Genomic DNA, 17,103 nt, shown 5'->3' with positions numbered 1-17,103 from the left:
ATGTTCTCAGTACCCAGCCGGGCACTCCGTCTGGGCCTGACACTTTGTTTGGCATGATCCTTTCTCGGGGTGGTCCTCACCTGGTGGCACTGTAGAACCACTATCACCCCTTCAGCAAGTGGGTTGATGAGTGGTGTAATCACCCCTCCCCCCTTTAAGTGTAAAAGCAAGCAAAGAACTGTTCCAAGAACATAGGGCAGTGTGGCATATTTACTGGGAAACATACTGATGTGTTTGTAGTCAGCCAGTGCATTGATGTCCTTCCACACAGGTTTTTAAAGTGGCCCTTGAAAAGTGTTTCTGTCTGCACTTTGCATTTCTGAAGTCTCTGCTGGGTTTCTCTCATGTTTCACTGTAGGTTTGTTTGTCCCCTGATCTGAATGTTGCATCTTGCAACATAGCTGGTTTAGCTCTATATATCCAGGATCTACAAACTAGGCTCAGGATTAGAGATATGGCTTCATTGTCCTAGGTGTGCATATGGAGTAGCTTTAAATGCACTGGGTTGTTTGTATACATTTAGTCCAAGATTGTTTGTGTCTCTTGCTGGGAAATTCACATTTTTTTTAAATAAATTTGAGATCACCAATTTGAGACCTGTATGGTTGAAACCCAGTTGCACGGTTGTTAATGCCATCATGTAGCTTTTCCAATTCTATCTTAGTATTAACCTGAGGGGAAGCATATACTGCCATGATTATTATTCTTGTGAAATGCCTTGGGAGAAAGAATGTTCTGCACCTTACCATTAGGAACTCCAGAACTGCACAGCAGTGCTTGCTGGTCATGTCTGCAGCCAAAAGTCAGACTGTCCAATAGGAGACGAGTTGTGGTCATCAAGCCTTGCAGTCCTCAATCCTCAACTTTGATCTTAATCCTCAACTTTGAATTTAATTTATCTGGCTAATCTGAGAGAGTCTGCTTTGTGGAATACCCGGCTGTACCTTTCAGCCTAGCGCGCAGACCAGCCTGCTTTCCCTCCTGCTTCCTTTCCCTCTCCCACTTGCATTGCTTTGTTGGTGGGATAGCAATGGTTAGCATCTCAGGTGAGATGAACATAGTGTCCAATGGGAAAGCTGTGTGGTGGTTCCTGATCTGAAGCATCTTGGATTCCTGTATTATCTTAATTTTAATGTATTACCTTCATAGTCCAGTGTGATTTACATTTTTCTATATGATATTAATTGTACTGTATGATTGTAATTGTCTTGTATGATCTCATTTATGTTCCTTTGGTTTCTTGCTCTGCATAACCCGGACTCTAGGATTTGTCTGCTAATATCTATTTCAAGATTATTATTGTAAGAGCCACAAGACAAGTAAGTAAGTGAGTGAGTGAGTGAGTGAGTGAGTGTGTGTGTGTGTGTGTGTGTGTGTTTGTATTCTTGAGTGTGTGTGTAGGCATGCATGCGTGTGTGTTTTTTCTTCTTTCTTTTTTTTTTTGTAGGAAAGTTATGCTTTTCCATCAGACAGGTGGCCATCAGGAATGCAAATAGGTTTGTAGTTCTGTTTGCACTTTTGTTTATTTGAAAAAAGTTACTAACTGTTTTTTAGCATTGGTTTTATAATGCTAATAACCCTCTGATATCTACCATCTATGAATAAGTTTGTTGTAATAGTATTTTAGCTAAAAGAAATATATAATGCTGTATTCAAAGAACTATATATTATTAAAATAACATTCTTAAAAAGAAAAAGTATTTTATCAGGCAAAGTACACTGCTATTTTAAGCATTGTAATATTTTACATTCAGTGCACAGAAACATGTGACATATTTATACACCACAATTTTTTGTTGTTGTTGTTAATGTTAACATAGTCATGGTAATAATGTGAAGTGTGATTAAATGTTATATACTTGTGTACATAAGACAATATTATAAATAAGAATATAAATAAATTAGAATGTTGCTTTGATCCCAGCTCCTGCAGGAGCAGGTTGTCAGGGGGCTGTTTTTGCTAGCTCTCACTTTTTCTCGCAGCTGTGGGAAAAAAAAAAAACATGCAGAAATAAAAGGACGTCACATGCAGCACAGAAAGATTTGTGAAATGATTACTCACATTTATTTCCATTAACTGACATTTATTTCAGTTAGTCAAAGCAACGTATTTCTCAGGAGGCACTGCAAGTATACGTGTGTGAAAAATAACCTACATAGGAACGGCACAGGCAGTATTATGGTTATTATAAGGTATAAGTACTTCCAAAGTTGTCACATTTACTTTGAAGTATGTACTATGTAGACACTATGGTCTAGAGCAGAATAATCTCTCAGTCCTAGACGCAGATTTAAAAGGTGGTGATCAGACACACGTTACCTGCACTACACCTAGTTGAACTTTTTGCTTCTGGGTGGACTCGTATAATTGAGGGAGCAGATTGGATATGGTCGCCTTCTTGTCGGCTCTTTCGGAATGCACTCACAGCGCTCCACGTCAATTTCACAGTCCTCTGTGTTTGGGATGAGGGAATCCTCTGCCCACGCAGACAGATAACAGAGAAATAACTGTTTTAAAGAAGTCCGATGTAATCTTAGTGTCCGTCCTTCCACCCCTGTGCTCTGCCCATTTCTATGCTCACAGGTTCACCAGCTGAAAGTGACGCCCACTACAACACAGTGATGGGCTGAAGACAAGCACATGTACCGGTACTGACCTTGGCTACTGAACACAAGCACATGTACCGGTACTGACCTTGGCTACTGAACACAAGCACATGTACCGGTACTGACCTTGGCTACTGAACACAAACACATGTACCGGTACTGACCTTGGCTACTGAACACAAACACATGTACCGGTACTTGACCTTGGCTACTGAACACAAACACATGTACAGGTACTGACCTTGGCTACTGAACACAAACACATGTACAGGTACTGACCTTGGCTACTGAACACAAACACATGTACAGGTACTGACCTTGGCTACTGAACACAAACACATGTACAGGTACTGACCTTGGCTACTGAACACAAACACATGTACAGGTACTGACCTTGGCTACTGGAGGGGTAAGGCACACAACGATCCTCCATACAATCCCATATCAGTCCATGATCACATAGCCGCCCAGAGTCCTCTGATTGGCGGACAGGAGAACACCTGTAGTTAACACACAAAGACAAACACACACACAGACACACACACACACACACACACACACACACACACACACACACACACAACTTAAAGAGAGTTTGAATGATAGAACTCTGAGAAGCATCTATCTGGCATTCTGACACGCTTGTGGAGGTAGGCTTGGGAGTTGTGGGGTAGGTTATTGAGGGGGGTGATGGGGTGCGTTGTGGAGTGGGTTGTGGGTTGTGTTGTCGAAAAGATTGTAGGGTGGGTTGTGGAGGTGGTTTGTGAGGTCCATACTGACCTAGACTTCCTGTGGGGGTGAACGTGCCGGCGTATCAGCTGAGGTTCCTGGCATTTACACTCCGTGTGATTGGCCACTTTTATCAGCACAGGTTCCAGGCCGTATTTGAATGGGATCACACTCAGGAGCTGTGGAGAATAAAGGTCCAGCAAAAGTCAAATAAACTACATTCCCAAACACAGCTGCACATGCACATGCACATGCACATCTCACAATGGCAATAACAGTGCTTCCTATTGCTTCTACTGATGTTCACAGGGCTTCAGAAATGGCCCGATCTTAGTTACCTCAAAGAACTGATCCTGAGATTACAGTACAACACTTTCTCAGATGGAATTAGGGATGTGTCATTTGATGTTCGCATATGCAGCTAGAATTCCACTGATTTTACTAAATTTCTGCATAATTCACATTATGGAGTATTTTAAAGAAAAACTGTCAGGACAGGAACTGGGGTCATGGTGGCTACAATTATTTATCCAAACTTTCATTAAAGCTACATGTGTCTGCCTAGTTTGTGTATGTAATGTGAACAGTGTGATCCATAAAAATCAGATAATGTTTCCCTGCAAACAAAAAACACATGGAATAATGCTATGGCATCAGAAAATGTATTCAAAATCATTTTATGCAAAATGGTTCAGACATCTGTTTTTTGTTTGTTTTTTTGGCTGTAGTGAACAGTCCTGACTCTGTGGTTAGTTCCTCTATGTTAGTGCATTTTTCATTAAAACAACCCGAAAACCACGTAGTCAAACTATCTTTTCAAACTAAGATGCAGCACACGCAGACATAGTAGACACAGAGAGGCTGTAAAAGGCAAAGCAGAACACACTGCAGATTTCAAAGAAGTAAAATGTCTTTAGAGAAGCCTCACTCTGTCTAGCAAACATGCCATTAAACATTTAGTCAGCATTTTATGACTAAAAAACAAAAAAAACAAAAACAGTGACTACTGAAACCCATTTTAAGTCTGGAATTGTAAGCATGGTTTTTACTCTAGTGCTCTGTTCCCTATTACTAATAGAGTCATTAAGACAGGTGAATTAGGAAGGAGACCAGTACTGTTTTATTAATATAGGTGGTGCTGGTGTTCCGGCAGGTGACGCCCTCCTTGTTGCAGCATCCGCTACACCTGTAGACGGAGACGCAGGGGGGCTTGTAGAACATGTCCGTGGTGGTGCCCATCTCTGCAGCCACATCCACACACGTCTCCCGTGGCATGCATTGCGTCTTCTGCCACTCCTCATCAATGGCTGGGAAACAGCCAATCACATGTTAATGCTCTTCACATCGATTATGATTGAAGACCTTCATATTGATTATGACTGCCATTTGCAGCATCCAGGCTGATTCTGTGCTGTGACTGATTACAATGTCAGTGGGGATTTTCCACTGAGAATAGCTTGCATCTTCAGCCAAACAGCAGTTTTTACCAGAGTATAGAAAACCAATACAGATACTCATAGTAACAGGAAAATATAGTATATGCATATAATGTATATCTGTTCAAAACTGTCAAAGACATGTAGAAAAAAATAAAATTGTGTAGTCATTAAGAGCAGGAACAATGAATATATCTTGTTATTTACAGAGAATGATATCAGGGACAATCATTAACAAATTTACATCACTGTGGTAATTGAGTTAGTTTGGGCACAGCATGCTAATACAAGACATACCATGCATATGTAAAGCTTTCAAGTTTTCTACATTTTGGTATTTTTCAGACTCACCTTAAATTGGATTTAAGTCATGTTTTCTCATTAAACATAACAATATAATTCACAATGACAAAGCAAGAACTGGAATATTCTTTACATTTACTAAAAATAAAAGACTGAAACAGCATATTTACATACATTTACATAAGCATTCAGACCCTTTGTTGTGACACTCACATTTGAGTTCTGGTGCATCCTATCAGTGGTCCTGGAAATGTTTCTACACCTTCATCAGAGTCCACCTGCCAAGGAAACACAGGAGTGGCTTCGGGAAAACTTGGAATGTTCTGGAGTGACCCAGCCAGAGTCTGGACCTGAACCCAGTAGAACATCTCTGGAGAGAGCTGAAAATGGCTGTCCACTGACCCTCCCCATCCAACCTGGCTGAGCTGGAATGGTTCTGCCCCGATGACAGAGGGAAACCTCCAACAGAAAGGTGTGCCAAACTTGTAGGATCACTCCCAAGAAGACTCAAGATTGTCATTGCTGCCAAATGTGCTTTAACCAAGGGTCTGAATATTAATGTAAATGGAATATTTCTGTTTTTTTTAAATATATTTTTAATTCATTTACAAAACATTCTATACGTCTGTTTTTGCTTTGTTCAAGTGGAGTATTGTATAGAGAATGAAAAATGTGTTAAATCCATTTGATGAGTTAGTCTGAAACATAGCAAAATGTGGAAATCTTGAAAGGGCCTGGAAACATTTTGTATGCACGCTATATGTGTGGCCTTGGAGGGCTAGTTATTTATTTAGGTTTGGTGTGTGTGTGTGTGTGTGTGTGTGTGTGTGTGTGAGACACTGCTACCTTTGAGTATGTCCAGGCTGTAGGTGTTGGCAGCAAAGCGAGTGGATCTGTGCGATCCGGCTGACGCCGAGCGGAACTCTGAGTCTACGTGCTTCAGCTTCAGACGGCATCTCCACAGCTTCCAGTCTGGGTAGTCCGTCAACATGAGCAGCTCATCCAGACTGGCGGCTGATCGGATGTCCCTCTCCCACTTCTCCTGGTTTATCTCCTGCAGAGAAGAGTGATGACGATGATGATGATGATGAGGAGGAGGAGGAGGAGGAGGAGGGAGAAGATGGCCAAGATGATTGTGGTGAAGGAGATGATGATGATGATGATGATGATGATGATGATGATGATAAAACATTAGGACAGATTTAGGATTGCAGCAACACTGCAGTGCTAAAATACACTGAGAGCACCTCTATTTTCAAAACCGATATTCTACAAACATGACAGGAACATGTCCAGGTCTCACCATAAGAGGGCAGCACAAGCATATCTAAGTCACATTCACAAATGTCCAGTTTCGTGAGTGAAAACTATTCATATTTTTTTAACTGGAATAATAAAGCATTTAGCTGAACTAGCTCTGTTTGCCAACATCTACACCAAGCCTTGGCTGCTGCAGAACTGTTCTGTCAACTGCAGTGATTCATAACCAGGACCTAAAATTCTACAGGCAAGGAGGCATGATTACTGTTGCTCAGGGCTTGGTTCTGTTACGCTTCTACTCTGGGCAACTGAATCTGTAGACCACCAGCTGCAGATGTTTCTACATCTCCTCTGCAATAAGTTATGAATTTGCCCACTTCAATGCTTGGATCAACACACACACACACACACACACACACACACACGTATATGCGTGCACACATGGGCAGGAGGACAGAGAGAGAGCGAGAGAGAAAGAGCATCCTCTGGGACCAGCCCATCCTAAACAGCTGGACCATGCAATCCTGGCTGGAACATGAATCTGTTATCTCAGTATGTGACTCTTATTTCCCATGGACCACCTGTTACAAAGTGCAGGACAGAATCTAACAGACAGCTCAGGGCCTGGAGAATGGGAAATCTACCAGCCATCAGAGAATAGAGAAGGTCTGTTTTCACACATCCCACAAGCTTGTAGAAGTCAGTTCCTTTCTGACAAGCACACAAAAGTGTGCGAAACCAGCAGAGCCCTCTCAGAGAGCAGGCCCAAGTCTCAAGTTACTGACTGAAGCTCTCAGCGCTCAGTCAGGAATACCTGAGCAGACAGGTGAGTGAAGGAGAGTGGATCAAATTCTGTTTGGTAATGGGCACAAACTTGGTAAAAGCAGAGATACCCTGAGGCTGATTCCTGCTCTGATCGGTATCTTGGGAAATGGAGGAGACACAAGCCCTAGGCTCATCTCACACCTTCCGCACTTGAACTCTAGCTGATAAGTTGGCATGTAAACAAAACACATTGCAGTGAACTGAAATCGCATGTTACCAACAGCCTTTTGAAAGCACTGTCCAAAATCTACAGGGGACATCCACTAAGCCTGACTCAGACACACACGACCTCTCAAAGCTGCCGTGTGCAGGCTCTCACGCTGCTTACACAATTCCACATGGTACAGTTCAAACAACTTGATTTCTACACCAGCCAATGACAACAATGGTCCGGTTAGTAATGTTTACTGCATGTTAGGCGTACCCTGCCAGGACCAGCAAAACCAGACGGAGAGTAATCTCGAAAGAGCAAGCTGCACTCATGCATGTTTAACACAGGAAAGTCACGAGCGGCTGGCAAAGCGGATGTGGTTGAAGCGTGTCGTGAGAGAGTGCATCCAACTGCGGCCAAGCGACTATGAGCTGCTCCAGGCTGGTTAAGGTGGCGCGCCCCACTTCACTGACATACCCTCCGAGGTGATCAGCGGGGATCGAGAGAGGAAAGAAAGAAAGCCAAGTGATGGAGAGGGGCAGAAATAAGGCAGAGAAAATGAGTTAATTAGAAAAGAAAAGAAAGGAGAAGAAAAAGAAAGGAAAGTAGTTTGAGACCCATACAAGTAGTTTGATACACATACAAGTAAATTAGGTGTAGAACATGTAAGGTCACTTAGGGAAAAAAAGGGAGAAAGGGTGAGACAGTGAGAGAGACAGAGAGAGAGAGAGAGAGAGAGAGAGAGAGAGAGAGAGAGAGAGGATGGGACACAGGAAAACAATAAGTCTGTGGAGTTTTTAAAAATCCTGAAGCATCTCTTCACACAAACAGTTTTCTTCAGGATCAATTAAGTTTTATTCACTCACACACACACACACACACACACACACAGACACACACACACACACACACACACACACACACACACACACACACACGAGCATAATACTCAATCAGTTCTTACTTCTATAATGCTTCCATTATGCTCTTTAACTCCTAGAATCTGCTAGAATCATAACCTGTATGAAACTCTTAGGAATGCTCACACAGGTTTACAGTGCAATCACTCTTCAGCAGTTTATACTACAACTCTACTGCACACTCCATGCATTTACTCTACAAATTATTTCATACTCCACAGATTACTTCAGATTATTACATACTCCATGGATTTACCACATAGTGCCTGGATTTACTCCACAGATTTACTCCATAGACTATGTAAGATATACCACACTATTATAACAATAATTGCACACATAAAGCTGAACTGCTCAATGACTTAAGCATGAGGCTTCCAGAACTTCTTGCAAACTGTCATAATAAAATCGCACCAGATTTTTTACAACTTTTCAAAATGTTATGAGTAACCTTATACAACAGAGTGAACTAAATTTTTTAGCAATTTGAAAGCTCTTTAAGCATTAAAGAGTTTGACATAATTACTCTAAAACAAGAGTGCTTAAATGTGGTGAATGGTATTAAGCCTTGCTTCAGAAAAAAAAAAAAAAAAAAAAAGAAGTTGATGTGCAAGTGCTGATAACCCACACCACATTCTTCCTGTTCAGATCTTTGCTTTCCCTCTGAGGAATTCACCTGTAATCCTGTTGGTGTGCGGGGCAGGGTTACTTACCACAAGTATGTTCTACAGTACGTTTAAAACTTTGCAAGTCACTAACTTTTTTTTGTGCACTGCCTATTTCGTAACACATAACACTGGTACTGGCATTATCATAGACGTTTGCATTGTTATTAGCAAGTAAACAGTCTAACAGCTAGCCGAGCTGGAGTTACTCACTTTTGGGGAAGCCAGCGTGTCTGTAGCCATCATCAGTCTGACATACAGGAGCAACAGCATATGAAGTCCAACAGTAGACAAAGTCCTCATTGTGTAAGAGAGCCTCTGGGAGCCGACTGCACACGAGCCTTACTGTGACAAGCCAGTACGCACAGCACGGACATGAACGAACACACAACAGAGCTCCTTGAGGAGTTCTCCCAGACCACACACCCTCAGAGTCACTCTTACTCTTCCTCTCTCACTCACACACACACACACACACACACACACACACGCGTACACAGATGAGTCTTAAAATTCCCACTGCTGGTCAGAAGAGGAGGAGAGTTGTCACAGAGAAAGAAGACACCTCATAAGCCAAATGGAGTTTCCCTTTTAAATAGGCTGGGGTAAAATAAATAAATAAATAAATAAAATCCTTAGAAAAAAAAAAAAAAAGAGGCACACTTGTGGCAAAGCACTTTGAAGCAGCCTGAAAGTGAAGCAATCCCTTCCCTTCCTCTGTGAGCTCAGTCCGTCAGCTTAGGTGGCTGTCTGCAACTCGTGTAGGTGTTGGACGTGGCATCCCCAGGACTCGCTCTCAAGTCATTCCCGTCGCAGGCTGATCGCCTGTGCGTGCTTGACAAACCCTGTCCGAGGCGCCGTTGGTTCAGTCTGCAGTTGGCCGCGAGTCCCTTACAGACGGGCAGGCTGGCATGGCCGTCCCCCGCTCCTGTCCAGCGCTACTGTCCCGAAGCCATGTCCGAGCTTGCTGCCTCTGTGCTCGGCTAACCCCTCACCCACCCACCCACGCTGACACCAGCATGAACATGTGGTTTTAAATGTGATCCAGACCATGCAGATAGAGCAGAGTGGGAGGAGATGGAAGGGTGGAGACAGGGTGTATGAGGAGACACTGGCTAGAGCCCACATCCTACCCAGACCCAGCCCATGGGGGGGGCTGACTCATGCTTGGAATGGGTGTGTTTGTTTGTGTATGTCATTCTAGTCCAACCCTGAAAATGAGTCTGAAATGCGAGATGAGAATTAGATGTTCTGATGTACTTTAATGGCTTTATAAGTAAAGCTGTTTGCTCCCTCATTCCTTATAAAGACTTAAACATGTCATTTTAAAACACTTCAAAAGAGCATATTGCTAATGAGATCATACAAATATGACTACACAAAGAGATTTCATACAAATTGGTCGCTTATGGGAAATGGTATAATTACTCTAATAATAATATTCAGAGCAAAGTAAATTAATGGCTGAATAATCAGTTCAAAGAAAAAAGATACAAAGTAGAATCAAACCTCGCTGATAAACTTAGTTTACAATTAAAACCAATACAAAATGCATCTTTAATAATTATCCAGTACAAAAAACCTTGACAAACTGATAAATTAATATATTCATGCCAAAAAATAATTTGAGGTTATTTTTTAGACATATGGAATGGTCAGAATTGGTCACATATTTTAGATCGCCAGTGTTTTGCTCTCTCAAATCCATTGGTGGCTGAAGCATAGTCTCTGAGGGTCTGCTCAATCTCCTCATCTGAGGTCATGACAAATGGCCCTGCAATGTGGAGAAACACATATACAGCTCATCACCACCCATTTGAAACATGGCCATTGCTTGGGTCAGGCATAAGGACAGGGGTTATTTGTCCACGATGCTATGCTGGATAGTCCCTCCAGGAGAATACAGAACTCTTCATGTATACAGAACAGAGCATAAGTAATTGGTAAGTAGTTTCTGATGTTTTGATTCAGTACTTCATTACGTTTCTTAAAATGAAATGACTACGATACTAAAGCACAGAAAGGCACCTTTCTTTCAGATATATTAACAGATGTGAGGGAATATGTGTAGGGAATGCTGTCCTCTCCAAACACAACACCCCCAGTAGGTGGAACAGGAGTAGTATGATGGTAATCTGAAGCACAGAAAGGCACCTTTCTTTCAGATATATTAACAGATGTGAGGGAATATGTGTAGGGAATGTGTGTGTATATGAGCGAACTGTGTAGGGAATGCTGTCCTCTCCAAACACAACACCCCCAGTAGGTGGAACAGGAGTAGTATGATGGTAATCTGAAATAAAGTTGGCATGACAGTGTTGGACACATGCCACGCGTCCGTGAGGCCAAGTGCTGGTGCTCTCATACATGTAATGAGTGCATACACTTTCAGCTCCTGTCCGTTTTAGGGCTGTTTGCCTATAGCCATGACTGCAGTTAGTGAAACAGATGCTCAACTGGGTTCAGGCTGAGGGATCAACTTGGCAAGTCACAATTATTACTCCTTAGCCCTGAAAACCCTCAGACGCCAGCGTAAAGCAGGTCGTGGCCTGCACTACCTTCAGTCTCTCTTCCTCTGCTCTCTCCTTATGAGACAACAGGAAAAGATTCCAGATTCATCAAGTGTCAACTCTTGTGATTTTGAAAGCTCTCTGGTGCATGTGCTAACAAAGCACCAACACAAAACAGGCCCAGAAACAGCAGCCAACACCCTGATACAAATTCTCTAATTCCTGCACAGCTCATAGGAGATGTAGACATATACTATCCAGTTAACACTGCCAGTATAATTCGAGAGTGTGAATTTGATTTCATATTAATCGTTTTTCACTTCTATTTCAGTTCACTAACCCAAGGACTCCACATTGTAATATTTTGTCATTTGATGTTTGTTTTCCCTCCACACCCAGTAGGGTTTTTTTTTTTTTTACTTTGCTTACCGTGCTGGACCACAGGCTCGTTAATGGGCTCCCCTGCGATCAGAACAAAATGGGCCTCCTCAGGGGCCTGGAAACACAAAGAATCTGCATTAACACTGAGAAACCGGATTAGCACTGCAGGCACTTTCTCAGCCACAGTGAACGGCACAAACTAAAGCATCGCCAAATCCAGAACTGAAAGGTGTTGCGTTTTGTACCTTATTTTCCACTTTGACACAGTCGCCATCCTCAAAAACGACAGTGTGATGAGGCTCCACCTTTTTCTGTTCTTCATCTGGCCCTAAAGATAGAAGTTTACCTTTAAAACATTTCATAATCATGCACTATTATTAGTTAGGGTGCTACCAAATTCATGACAATGAAAATCGCATGAAATTAGTCTTGTGAAATTTGTTGCCATCTCAAACTAACTAGTAATGTAGAGTTGTTCTTTTGACCTGCAGAAGTGGTCCTTTTGATCTTTGATGTGAATTTAAATTTAAACAAACATTGCAATTTGCTGGTTTTGACAAAAAACATTTACTTGGAAGTACAAAGTACACTGCTTTTGAGGTTAGCTGGCTAATAAGTGTTATTTAAGAAATGCTGTGAGATGTAGCATTTCTCTTGAACATGAAATCTGTAATTTTTTAGAATCTGGTCCGTGAAATTACCTAATTTCCGCTGTGAATTTAATAGGACCCAAAGTATTATATTCATAAATAGGCTACGTTGAATCTATGCCGTATTGTAGCTACAACTACATGAGCCTGTTCCATCCTGTTGTTACATGCCCTTGAGAATAGATTATGACTTGCTCTAGACAACAGCTGTGGTCCAGATGGTATTACATTAATGTCTTAACCAGAAAACATATCTAATAAGTGCCCAGGCCTCTTTTACGCTAAACCAAGTCATTTGCTCTAAGGCTCAGAGACGACGATGCATATCTTTATCGAACCCAGCTGTAAGCTCTACTTGGCCTCAGTGGTAATGTGGTGGCTTCTTCAAACAATACAACCTTAATATGAAAACAGTTTTACTTTTTCAAAGTCCCACGACATCTGTAAACAATTACATCTAGCCTACATTAGAAGATGATGCATGTGGTGCTTGGTGTAAGTTTATGCTAACCTATATTCCCTTTAGTAATATTTGTCCAAAGATATTAGAAACATATTGATGCTGAGAGCCCTGGAATGAATGTGGGACATCAGATACAGAAAGGGAACAGAACAGAACAGAGTCCCTGTTGTTTGTGAATGGGTTCAACAGACCTCGTTCTGTGCAAGGCTGAACCTCGTCTGATAAAAACACGATGCAGCTTCTTTAGCAGAAAGCCTGTCTCAATGCCTTTGAAGTGAAGACATTTTTGCATTTTGGCTGAGAAAAGAAGCATAAACAGTCCCTCTTGTCCATCGGAGCTTGGCATGTCGAAAACCACACTGTTGGCCCAGCCGCTTCACTAATGAAATCAATAACGCTTTCCTCATGAAGCACACCGGATACTCACAGCTTTTCAGCTATAGTTTATTGTGGCAACAGGTGAGACACTTCCTTGACTCTGCTGTGGTCATTTTAGTTAGACAGGGAGCCGATTGCAAGGGAGCAGCAGCAATCAGAAAGACTGGTTCTGTGTTACACAAGAACCAGAGCAGAGACCTTTAACTTACTGGTATATAAATTCATTATGCAATCTCTGGATGAGACCCAAAGGATGCTGGCCAGCGTTCAGTATGAGCGACGTTAGAAATGTCCCTGCAGAGACTCCACGTTGGAAAACTCATCAGCTAATGACTGGGCATAAATCTGCTCCCAACCTGGAAATCATCAAAACTGGCTCAGTAAATCAAGAGTTCAAACTTGGCTGAATCAGCTACACTGGCCAAGCTGCAGTGTTGCTGTTGGACAGTGATCAGAGGCACCCTGATATGTCCGCCCCGGCCTCAGACGTGGGAGAGGAAGTGGAAAATAATCATTCCCAAACACCTGCTTAAACATCCAGGGACGACAAGGCTCTGATATTGGGATTGTGTGAAAAAAGGACAGATTGGTATATTGTAGACTTTACAGAGAGGCCCCTGAAAAAAAAGCACAGACTTAGAATATTGTAGACTTTACAAAAAAGCCCCTTTGTGGCTGATCCACTGTGGGTAAGACTGAAGGAAGCTCTGCTCACCAGTGTGCAGTGATCCAGAAAGAGTGTAGATAAAAGCATTCCATCCTGGAAAAGAGAACATAGGGAAATAAATACATTCTAAATACATTTCAGATCTTCTCCACAATGATGTAATGCTTGCACAGATCACACACCCATCAAAACATTCTGGTAATCCTCACACAGGCACACAAACACTGTCAAGAGCATGACCCACTCTACACTGGGATGTGTGTGCTTGTATGCACATCTTTAATTTGCCTCTGGAACTGGAAAAGAGGACTTAACAGTTTGTCTCTGTATTTGTAATATGCACAGGTTGAGACGTAACAACTCTCACTGCACATCAGTCAGGAAATACACAATCAGAGAATTTATTTGCTATGGCTGATAAAATAGTGCATACTCTAAAGGTTAAACCAAACCACTTGGCAACATGTGCAAACTGAGTCAGAAATGGTTTATTTTCTCTGTCCAGATGGGCGTTCCACAGCTTCATTCAGGGATTACCCTGCCCTCAATTAAGAGCAGCACTGAGCAGCACCTGATAAGGTTAGTCTCAGTGCTTCCTAAATTAAACCCGCTAGATTGCTAACCAGAAATACACTTAGTACGCCCCTTAAATAAAAATTATGCCCTAGTAAATATTTCAGTAAGGACATCTACCCGCATTCAAATCGATTCTGAAACGCTGCATTTTAATAACAAAAATATTTGAAATAAAGAGGCTTTCAAAAATAACAGCCTCCAAACCAAAATGTGCAACAAATTACTGTGATCTACTATGATAAAATGAAAGCGTCCATTTCCTGGTCATACATAGAGCTGGTGCAGTGATTCAGCTATTCCTGAGAAAGGTCTGGAAGGAATTTACCTCTGAGCCTTTTAAACATGTGACATGAGAAGCTCAAGCTTTTGCATATGTGATTTATAATGTCCAGTCTACAACAATAGAGAAATTCCTGTAATGACCACTGTGGTGGCTGTCTGTGCAGCGACCCATATTCCAGACTCCCACAGATGACAGCGCTCCCCTCTGAGGGCAAAGCCCACTCTCCTCCATCCCATCCTGTTGGGAATTTCAGTGGAAAATTAATCCACAGTACATGGTAGCTGTTAATGTCCTTACAGGTGTATATACAATAATGTTTTCAAGCGTTGTAATGCCTTGTATGTACAAAATTAGCGCAGAAGAATTCTTAGTATCACAGGCCGACTATAGGCAGAGGAGAGTGAGGTACACGTAGCGTCCAGAGTGCTAACCAGGCCTAGGGACGCATGACTCCAGTTGGACGCATGACTCCAGTGCAAAACACACACTTGGCCTCATGCACAAGCAGCCTCACACACGTGACCACACGTGCATGCAGCCTCACATGCGTATCTGGCCTCACACACACACAACCTCAAACATACACACACGGCCTCATATGCATGGCCTCAGACACAGGTTCAGGTTTTCTGCCATGACTTCACGAGCACATCAGGCCATAGGGCAGAGTGATAACCTCTCAGACACACACCCTCAGTTCCTCTGATGGCCCTCTCAGATACATGCTCAGAAGGTTTTCATGATGGCCCTCTCAGACACACACTCCTCACTCTTACCTAAGGGTATTGGTTGAACATGTCTTGCACCTTCCTTGAGTTTGAAATCGAGGTACATTGTTGGAGTTCTGGTATAAATCTTTGACTGAAAAAGGCAACAACAAAATATTACAACCCTCATGAAATATGTTACAACCATAAAAAGAAAAAAAAAATTTCTTCTACAGCATAAACTTTAACAATTCCCCTCCAGACAATACTCCTATAAACTATTCCCCTCCACAACTATTCCCTTATAGACTATTGCCTCCCAGAATATTCCCATATAGACTATTAATTCCCAGACTATTCCCTTATGGACTATTCCCCTATGTACCCCTCTCTTCCATACAGACTAATCCACTATAGACTATTATGAACAGTTACAAAAGGTAACAGTAACAGAAAGCACCTGTTTCTAGTCAATACTGGGCTGGTTTGGCTGACCTACATTAAACTTTTCTTGAGTACTCGTTTGTGTGTGTGTGTCTCAGATGCACTCATTTCAGCTACAGAGGAAGCCCTCTAAGCCACAGTCCATGTTATAAATGTTAGAAGCCCACTTCCACCCCAGTTCCAATTTCCTGCTGATAATGGGGGTCAACGCCGCCCTTTTGGCTTGGATTCCTCCAGTGAAGATCAGAATCTGGTGAGAGGTTGGACAGGGATATTAAGGGCCATATTCCGGAGGCAGACTGAGTTCAGGTCTGGGCTAAATTACTCAGTAAATAGTGACTCAGCACCTTTGTGAAGCCCCCTAGCTGTTCTAGTGTGACCTTCACATTGAGGGCTTCCCCCGATATCACAGCCATGGTGGGTGTTGCAGTCTGACCTTCACACTGAGGGCTTCCCCTGATATCACAGCCACGGTGACCCCGTCTTTGCTGGGCTTGGGGACCTGCTGGCTCTTCAGCTCCTGGTACTGAGGCTCCACCATCTTATCCGCCTTCTTTAGATTCACCCAGAGTTGCAGACCCCACACGGGCTCATCAGAAACAGGCATCTCAGAGTGAACCACGCCCCGCCCCGCAGTCATCCACTGGCACGTCAAACACACACGCAAAGACGTGCACACACACGCAAAGACGTGCACAAAAATGCAGGATTAGACTTTGAAATGATCATAGTTTGGAATTATTGTTTGAAGTGTAATAACAGATGTAATAACAGTGTGTGCACATTTGAGTGTGTGTGATTATGTTTAAGTATGTCAATGTGTATATAGCATATCCAATGTGCCAGACATTTTTTTTCTTTTACAGGGTTTGCCAATGACGAAAGTACCATTTGCACACTAATTTCACTTTCACACGCTACCTTGCTAAAACTATACAACAGCTGTGATTATACTCTGCATGGACCTCAACACACCCACACACTTGATCTCACAGCCTTGCTTCCGCATTTATCTGTTTTGGTAAGCAAAGCCAAAGAATATGTTTACAATGAGAAGCATTTGTACAGGCAATAGTCAGGTCCTGCTAGGTGGTCTACCTGCAAATCCCCTGCCTCCAGTTTCCCACAATGCCCACAGAAATCCTCAT

General features: G+C 42.4%; 2 protein-coding genes across 3 annotated transcripts in view; both read right to left on the bottom strand.

Moving 5' to 3' along the window:
• Nucleotides 1-1,681: 1,681 nt before the first annotated feature.
• vegfd (vascular endothelial growth factor D) lies at nt 1,682-9,899 on the bottom strand. Its single transcript, XM_081705967.1, has 7 exons — nt 9,110-9,899; nt 5,922-6,129; nt 4,453-4,643; nt 3,388-3,515; nt 3,001-3,107; nt 2,321-2,477; nt 1,682-1,983 (listed from the first exon to the last, which is right to left on the bottom strand). Exons 1-6 carry the CDS (start codon nt 9,197-9,199, stop codon nt 2,332-2,334), a joined length of 870 nt encoding a protein of 289 aa, XP_081562093.1. The 5' UTR covers nt 9,200-9,899; the 3' UTR covers nt 1,682-1,983; nt 2,321-2,331.
• A 239-nt stretch (nt 9,900-10,138) lies between these two features.
• pir (pirin) overlaps nt 10,139-17,103 on the bottom strand; it is a 12,064-nt gene continuing 5,099 nt past the window's right edge. For both annotated transcript variants that reach the window (XM_081705966.1, XM_027011394.3), the window contains exons 3-9: nt 17,054-17,103; nt 16,392-16,598; nt 15,581-15,665; nt 13,994-14,038; nt 12,033-12,115; nt 11,836-11,902; nt 10,139-10,670 (exon numbers count right to left, since the gene is read on the bottom strand). The exon at nt 17,054-17,103 is cut by the window's right edge and continues 31 nt beyond it. In XM_081705966.1, the coding sequence (XP_081562092.1) occupies nt 10,552-10,670; nt 11,836-11,902; nt 12,033-12,115; nt 13,994-14,038; nt 15,581-15,665; nt 16,392-16,598; nt 17,054-17,103 (656 nt within the window). In that variant the 3' untranslated portion in view covers nt 10,139-10,551. The remainder of the gene's footprint in view (nt 10,671-11,835; nt 11,903-12,032; nt 12,116-13,993; nt 14,039-15,580; nt 15,666-16,391; nt 16,599-17,053) is intronic.

Source organism: Electrophorus electricus, chromosome 23, assembly GCF_041902795.1.
Source record: "Electrophorus electricus isolate QZ-2024a chromosome 23, ASM4190279v1, whole genome shotgun sequence".
Taxonomy (NCBI): Eukaryota; Metazoa; Chordata; class Actinopteri; order Gymnotiformes; family Gymnotidae; genus Electrophorus; species Electrophorus electricus.
Note: the sequence above shows the minus strand (reverse complement) of the source record. Positions and strands in the feature narration are given on the sequence as shown.

Bases quoted from the DNA above. Each gene is read 5' to 3' on its own strand.
- vegfd (XM_081705967.1), bottom strand. From the start codon at position 9,199: ATGAGGACTTTGTCTACTGTTGGACTTCATATGCTGTTGCTCCTGTAT. The intron at 6,130-9,109 runs GTGAGTAACTCC...TCTTCTCTGCAG, and splicing joins ACACGCTGGCTTCCCCAAAA to GAGATAAACCAGGAGAAGTG. The intron at 2,478-3,000 runs GTCAGTACCTGT...CTGCGTGGGCAG, and splicing joins TTACCCCTCCAGTAGCCAAG to AGGATTCCCTCATCCCAAAC.